The sequence below is a fragment of the Prionailurus viverrinus genome, chromosome D3 (genome assembly GCF_022837055.1).
Source record: "Prionailurus viverrinus isolate Anna chromosome D3, UM_Priviv_1.0, whole genome shotgun sequence".
In the NCBI taxonomy this organism is placed as follows: Eukaryota; Metazoa; Chordata; class Mammalia; order Carnivora; family Felidae; genus Prionailurus; species Prionailurus viverrinus.
This window is the reverse complement of record NC_062572.1, coordinates 28,276,133-28,284,547: the sequence shown is the minus strand read 5'-3', so window position 1 is coordinate 28,284,547 and position 8,415 is coordinate 28,276,133. Positions and strand designations below refer to the sequence as shown.

Here is an 8,415-nt window from a genome sequence, read left to right as displayed (position 1 = left end):
CTTTTGGCTTCCAGTCGCATGATAAATAGTTCTCCATCCCCTCACTCTCAAGCTAAAGGTGTCCTCAGGTCTAAAATGAGTCTCTTGTAGACAGCAAATAGATGGGCCTTGTTTTTTTATCCATTCTGATACCCTGTCTTTTGGTTAGCACATTTAATCCATTTACATTCAGTGTTATAGAAAGATACGGGTTTAGAGTCATTGTGAGGTCTGTATGTTTTATGCTTGTAGTGATGTCTCTGGGACTTTGTCTCACAGGGTCCCCCTTAGGATCTCTTGTAGGGCTGGTTTAGTGGTGACAAATTCCTTCAGTTTTTGTTTGTTTGGGAAGACCTTTATCTCTCCTTCTATTCTAAATGACAGACTTGCTAGATAAAGGATTCTCAGCTGCATATTTTTTCTGTTTAGCACACTGAAGATCTCGTGCCAATTCTTTCTGGCCTGCCAAGTTTCAAAAGAGAGATCAGTCACGAGTCTTATAGGTCTCCCTTTATATGTGAGGGTACGTTTATCCCTTGCCAACATTGTTGTTTTAAGAAAGTATCCATTATAATCAAATTTTATTCTTTTTTAAAAAAATTTTTTTTCAATGTTTATTTTGGGGACAGAGAGAGACAGAGCATGAACGGGCGAGGGGCAGACAGAGAGGGAGACACAGAATCGGAAACAGGCTCCAGGCTCTGAGCCATCAGCCCCGAGCCCGACGCGGGCTCGAACTCACGGACCGCGAGATCGTGACCTGGCTATAGTCGGACGCTTAACCGACTGCGCCACCCAGGCGCCCCATAATCAAATTTTATTCTAACAAGGAATTTTACTTTTGTTCTGGAATTTTGCACATGTGGTTGGCTTGGGGCCCTGAGTTTAACTCATAGCACTGGTGTGTTGAAAAAAATAAATAAATAAAACCATGGTGTAGAAATTTTTTTGCAGAATAAGAAAGTTTAGCTATTTTACTGTTGTCTTGCCTAAAGGTCATGGTCATGTTGCTGTATTGGAATCAGTGCTTCTATTTCCATAGTGGACTCTCCTAGTCTTCAATCCAAACTTAGTTTCTCTCTCCTCCTAAAATTATCTAGAGACAAGTATCAGTCATTTGTTTTGAAGCAGTTAACAAAAAAGCAAAATATAAAACCAGAGGTGGTTGTCAATATTTTCAAATGTAATATTGTGGTTATTGGGTAGATAAAGTGCTGAATCCATACTTTAAAATGCTGCCTATTATTCCCATTTTTGTTGGTCCAGCAAAGAAAAAGGCACAGGCTGTGTTTTTTTTTTTTTTAATTTTTTTTTTAACGTTTATTTATTTTTGGGACAGAGACAGAGCATGAACGGGGGAGGGGCAGAGAGAGAGAGAGAGACACAGAATCGGAAACAGGCTCCAGGCTCTGAGCCATCAGCCCAGAGCCCGACGCGGGGCTCGAACTCCCGGACTGCGAGATCGTGACCTGGCTGAAGTCGGACGCTTAACCGACTGCGCCACCCAGGCGCCCCTAGGCTGTGTTATTAAAAATGGACTAGAAGGGCACCTGGGTGGCTCAGATGGTTAAGTGTCTGACTTTGGCTCACGTCATGATCTCATTGTTTGTGGGTTCAAGCCCCACATCAGGCTCTGCACTGATAGTGTGGAGCCTGCTTGGTAGTCTCTCTCTCTCTCTCTCTCTCCCCCACTTGTGCTCTCTCTCAAAAATAAATAAGTAAACTTAACATTTTTTAAACATTTATTTATTTTTGAGAGAGAGAGAGAGAGAGAATGAACAGGGGAGGGGCAGAGAGAGGGGAGACAACAAGTCCAAAGCAGGATCCCAGCTCCAAACCATCAGCACAGAGCTGAACATGGGGCTCAAACCCACAAACCATGAGATCATGACCTGAGCCAGTCAGTTTAACTGACTGAGCCACCCAGGCGCCCCATAAATAAACTTATTTTTTTAATGGACTACATTTCTAATTCTTTTGTAATTAGTAGCAACTTTCCTAGAGCCCTCTTCACCAGTAGACAAGAATCCTGAAAACGTTTTAGGAGGAGACTTTCATACATTTTGTTAATCACAATACATATTGAACTGGTTTGGAAATACAAGAGCTGTTTAGAATTGCGTCTATGGCTACTTGGAGTCAAGGGTGGGTGAAAAGAGCACTGAATATGGATAATTTCTCTGCTAGAGCTTGCCCTCCCTTTGCTGTTGTATTCCATTGACACCCTTTGAAGATCAGGGTGTAATTAACCATCTGAAGTATTTGGTATATCTTTATGGCTCTGAACTGGTGGTGAGTGAATTTGTGCTTGCCCAGATGCAGAAGAATTGCTCAGGAAGTTTGGTAAAAGTACTGATTCACAGCTTTTCTGTTCCCTCCGCCCTTTTTCCCACTTGGTCTGGGACAGTGCCTGGGAATTAAAGGTCTTCAGCAGACAGGTATGGGAATGATTGCCCAAGAGCTTTCTGAACAGATGTCCAAGTAGAGAATGTTATAAACTGATGGAATTTCAGTGTGGAAGCTACCACCACAAATTCCATGATTTTTCCCTCCAAATGTACAGGTGTGACTGTGTACGAAACAAAATGTGGGCTGCAACCTTTGGAGTGATTTCTGCTGCCTTGGCAGTGGTGAGTGGCTTTGGCCTGATGTACATTGGGGTGCCATTAGTGATCATAGTTGCAAATTCACCATTTCGTATTCTAGATGAGTAAAACCAAATATGAAGCTACACATTGTGTATGTGGGGGTATGGGGTAGATAAGGGAAGGAATTTATGTTAGATTAAACAAAATAATTATATTCAGGTGGCTCCACAGATCCAAAATGTGACAGGAGAGAAGAAAATCAAATTGAAGTGTGTGTGTTTAGAGGCAGAAAAATCTAGTACCCCAGATGGAAAAACACAGACAAGAGACATGAACAGGCAGTTCACACATACACACACACACACACACACACATCCCTCACTGGAAGTAGAGGGAAAAAATAATTTGACTTCTCAATTAATGAATGGATGCAAATTAAACCAAAAGTGAGATACCTTGTCTTCTTATTAAATTAATAAATATTAGCAAGATTGAAGATATGAGGAAGGTTGTATATAAATGAATACTCATTCTGCTGGGAGAAAATTATAAATTGTTACACACTTTTTTAAATCCAATTGTGCAGCAAATCAAAAGATTTAAACATCAAACAGCAAATATCTTTGGCTTAGCAATTCCATTTTTAGAAATTTGTCTTAACAATTAGACAAGTACTCAAAGAGCAGAACGAGTATATTCACTTCAGCATTATTTAGAACGGAAAAGTTTTGAAAACCTAATTCCATATCAACATGGGATTGGTCAACTCAAACACAGCATATTAATACTTATTAATCATATCCAGTCTTCAGAAGGAGGTAGATATATAATGTTAAATGAAAAATGCTGGTATTGAAACCAGGTGTTTGAAATAGAGAGATACAGTTATATGTGCATATTTGTGTAGAGCAAATTCTGGATGGATATACATAAAAATGCAGGGTGGAATTACTGTTGTTTACACTTTTTCTCTGCATTTTCTTGTACTTCCAGAATTTGTTTGACAATAAGCATGAAAAACAAAGGTGTTTATATTATATTTTATTTTTTTTTAATTTAAAGAGACACCATTTATTTTTTGTTAAATATAATTTATTGTCAAATTGGTTTCCATACAACACTCCGTGCTCATTCCAACAGGTGCCCTCCTCAATGCCCATCACCCGCTTTCCCCTCTGCCCACCCCCCCATCAACCTTCAGTTTGTTCTCAGTATTTAAGAGTCTCTTATGGTTTGCCTCCCTCCCTCTCTGTAACTTTTTTCCCCTCCCCCCACCCCGTGGTCTTCTGTGAAGTTACTCAGGATCCACATATGAGTGAAAACATATGGTATCTGTCCTTCTCTGCCTGACTTCACTTCGCATGACACCCTCCAGTTCCATCCACCTTGCTGCAAATGGCCAAATTTCATCTGTTCTCATTGCCAAGTAGTATTCCACTGTATATATAAACCACATCTTCTTTATCCATTCTACATTTTAGAAAGTAAGGAACTTGGAAGGAATAGTATTTGGTTTCCGTGGGGAGACAGTGGAAAAGCTGTTTGCTGGATGTCAACTTATTTACTCTAACTCTTCAGGACACACCTACCTAGTACACACCCACGCTTAGCCACTCAGTATTCCCCACAGCCATAAACAACTATAGTTAAAGTGTACATAATTGATTTAATATAAACCAGCACTGAATAGTCTGTATGTACATAGTAGTGTGTGTGTGTGTGTGATTTAAGCAACTCAAGAAGTGTTCAAGGACAATTTCTGAATAAGTTTCTATAAATCACAAAACAATTTTTCAATACCTAATACATATCAAGAGTTCATTCTTGGTCCCTAGTACTTCTGATTCTTCCCTTTTGTGCTGCTGAGCCCAAGTGAAATCCTCAAAGCTGGTAAGCCATGGGATGTCAGGATGCAGTTTATGACAGAATGTTTAGACTTGTGTCAATACAGATTCTTCTATCTTCTTGATCATACCTGTAAAACATCAGAGGCAAAGTTGCAATTCCCAGTACCCTCCCATGTAATCCATGCACAAGATCCCCCCAAATTGAAATTAGATCAGCATTTTATTACAGGTTATTTCCTTATTTATTTTATTGAGTTTGCATCAATATACATGGGAACAAAGGTATACATGAGTGAAAGTAGTGTCAACTCTAGTAGAAATCTTGAGAGAGGTGCCAACATTGCTGGTTAGATGCTAACTGTAGAATAGATAAGTCCAGGGGCGCCTGGGTGGCGCAGTCGGTTAAGCCTCGGACTTCAGCCAGGTCATGATCTCGTGGTCCGTGAGTTCGAGCCCCGGGTCAGGCTCTGGGCTGATGGCTCGGAGCCCGGAGCCTGTTTCCGATTCTGTGTCTCCCTCTCTCTCTGCCCCTCGCCGTTCATGCTCTGTCTCTCTCTGTCCCAAAAATAAATAAACGTTGAAAAAAAAAGAATAGATAAGTCCAGTTTATATTTTAAGCAACAGAATGTTGGCTTCGTGTGTTTGTGCATTCATTAAGATGGTTTATGAGAGAAAATGGTCTTTCAAGTCATCCAGTAGAATCAAAGATACAATGCTAATCCTGTTTCGACTAACACCTACAACATGTTTCCTGACTCATCATTACAACACCCTAAATGAAGAGTAGGAGTAGAGTATCCTGTGCTATGTACAAATAATGAGTATGAATAAAGCACAGAGTTATTACAGAGGGAGGGGTGGATTCTGTTGTGGATTCAGAAGCAACCAGAGAAAGTGACAGAGAAAGTAGTAGTATCAAAGCACAGATCAGGCAAGATAAATAAGATCTAAGAGATGGAAAAAGAAGATGGTTCGAGTTTGTGTGTTTAATTTTTCATAGATATTAATATGTATGCAAATTGTTTGTTTTTTTTAACAGGTGTTGGGGTTGATGACATGTTTATAATGATTTCTGCCTGGCAGAAGACCAGCCTCATGGATAACATCAAACAGCAGCTGTCCAGTATTCCAAAGTGGCAGTGTCCATTACAATCACCACTATCACCAACGTCCTGGCCTTCTATACAGGGATTATGACCTCTTTCGGGTCCGTACAATACTTTTGCACTTATACAGGAACAACACTGCTCTTTTGTTATTTTTATAACATCACCTGTTTTGGAGCATTTATGGCCCTGGATGGTAAAAGAGAAGTAGTCTGTCTACGCTGGTTGAAAAAGCCAGAAACTCCTGACCAAAAGTGTTCTTCATTTAAAAAGTACTGCTTTGTCCCATGTGATTCTCTCCCAGATGAACAAGAAACTGATGTCCATCCAATGAATTTGTTCTTCAGAGACTATTTAGACCCTTTTCTCACAAGCACTGAGTCCAAGTTTTTTGTAGTGCTTCTATACATTTTGTACATCATTAGTAGTATATATGGGTGTTTCCAAGTGCAGGAAGGGTTAGACCTTCGAAATTTGGCAAGTGACGATTCATACATCACACCACTTTTTAATGTAGAAGAAGACTATTTTTCAAATTATGGCCCCAGGGTTATGGTTATTGTTACTGAAACTCTTGACTACTGGGATAAAGATGCTAGGCAAAAACTGGAAAAATGTCTGGCAGATTTGGAAAACAGTGACTATGTAGATAAAAATGTTACAGAGTTTTGGTTACAAGAGTATGTGCAATATATGGAAAATAGCGGGCAAGATGTAAATGATAAGAATACTTTTATAAACAGTTTGCCCAGTTTTTTAACAAATTTTCCACTTTTTATGTGTGATATTAATATTTCATCTTCACATGAAATCATTGCTTCCCGGGGCTTCATTCAGACCATTGGCGTTTCTTCTTCAACCAATAAGAAGATGATGTTATTCCAGTTACGAAGCATAGCTGAAAAGTGTGAAATTCCCCTAATGGTGTACAACCCAGCATTCATATATTTTGATGAGTTTGCCGCAATATTAGAAAACACTGTTCGAAATGTCATTGTTGCATCCTCAGCTATGTTCATTGTTTCCTTATTGTTCATTCCTCATCCACGGTGTTCCTTGTGGGTAACTTTTGCTATTGCTTCTGTGATTGTGGGAGTAACAGGGTTCATGGAATTCTGGAATGTCAATCTTGATTCCATATCCATGATGAATCTTGTCACTTGTATAGGGTTTTCTTTCGATTTTTCTGCACACATTTCTTACGCATTTTTTTCCAGTTCTAAGCCCTCAGTAAACCAAAAAATAATTGAGGCATTGTATCTGCTAGGCTACGCAGTGTTACAAAGTGCAGTTTCAACAGTAATAGGGGTGTGTGTTTTATCTGCAGCTAAAGCATACATCTTCAGGACATTTTTTAAGATTATGTTTCTTGTTATGGTATTTGGGGCTGCTCATGGCCTAATTTTTATTCCAGTATTCTTAACCTTTTTTTGAAGGTTTGTTTGAACATCCACTAACAAATCAATTCCTTCTTGCCACAATACAATCTGGTAAAAACACACTATTTGAAATAGTCAATAAACTAAAAACAAAGGCATGTTTCCTTGTCTTGGAAATCCCATTTAAAAATGTTACTTAAAACTGAGGGTTGATGGGGGGTGGGAGGGAGGGGAGGGTGGGTGATGGGTATTGAGGAGGGCACCTTTTGGGATGAGCACTGGGTGTTGTATGGAAACCAATTTGACAATAAACTCCATATATTGAAAAAAATAAAGATAAATAAATAAAAATGTTACTTAAAATATCCTGAGAAAAATTAACTAGTCTTACATTAAAATATCTTTACTACGGGCACCTGGGTGGCTCATTCGATTAAGCATCTGACTTTGGCTCAGGTCATGATCTTGCAGTCCATGAGTTTGAGCCCCGCATAGGGCTCTGTGCTGACAGCTCAGAGCCTGGAGCCTGTTTCAGATTCTGTGTCTCCCTTGCTCTCTGCCCCTCCCCTGCTCATGCTCTGTCTCTGCTGTGTGTCTCTCTCTCTCTCAAAAATGAATAAACGTTAAAAAATAAATAAATAAAATACCTTTACTAAATTAGGAAGTGTTATCATCCTTATTATAGTCTATACAATCAAGCATAAGGTATAACTCCAGTTATTTTTTCCTTTTGTTTCATTGTTACAATGAATTATGCCTGGAATTCAAGTATTTTATATATTATAAGTGGAATATTAATTGCATTATACTTCCTATATCATTATTATGTAAAAGCACAACTTATTATTAATCCTCCCAGTGTGGGGCTTTGTATGCCTTTTCTTAATGGTGTATTTTGACAAACTGAAGTTTTTGAAGTTTTGAAATCAAATTTATCTTTCTTTTTGGCTAGTGTTTTCTGTGTCCTCCCTAAGAAGTCTTTGCCTATTCTAAGATCACAAAAAAATCCATCCATGTTTTCTTCTCAAGGCTAATAGTTTAATTTTACATTTGGGTCTATGATCCATAGATCTATATTTGTTGAGAAGTGTGGATAAAATTCATTTTGTTCCCATAATAATTATCCATCCAGTTGTCCCAGCATCATTAGTAAAAAGACTACATTTTCGGCACAGGATTAATTTGGGACCTCTGTCAAAGAATCAATTGACAATTTGTGTGTGGCTCTGTTTCTGTGCATTGATCTGTTTCTCTGTTCTAAAGCCAATGCCACAGTGCCTTGATTACTGAAGCTTTATATTAATTCTTGAAGTCAGGTTGTATAATTTATCCAGCATTTTTCTTCTTTTCCAAATTGCTTTGGCTCTTCTAGGTTCTTCCCATTTAGATACTCATTTTAGAATCACTTGTCAATTTACCAGAAAGCCTTCTGGGTTCATGATTGGGTTATGGTGAATCTACAGATCAATTTGGGGAAAATAGGTATCTTGGCCATTTGGAATATTCTAATCTGTGA

At 38.8% G+C, this 8,415-nt stretch overlaps 1 protein-coding gene across 1 annotated transcript; it reads left to right on the top strand.

Annotated features, from left to right (window-relative positions):
• The first annotated feature begins 2,419 nt into the window (after positions 1-2,419).
• LOC125149401 (patched domain-containing protein 3-like) lies at positions 2,420-6,954 on the top strand. The gene is given in 4 exon segments (XM_047828301.1): positions 2,420-2,460; positions 2,543-2,683; positions 5,452-5,534; positions 5,537-6,954. Coding segments are annotated over 4 exon segments (1,683 nt in total).
• Positions 6,955-8,415: the final 1,461 nt, after the last annotated feature.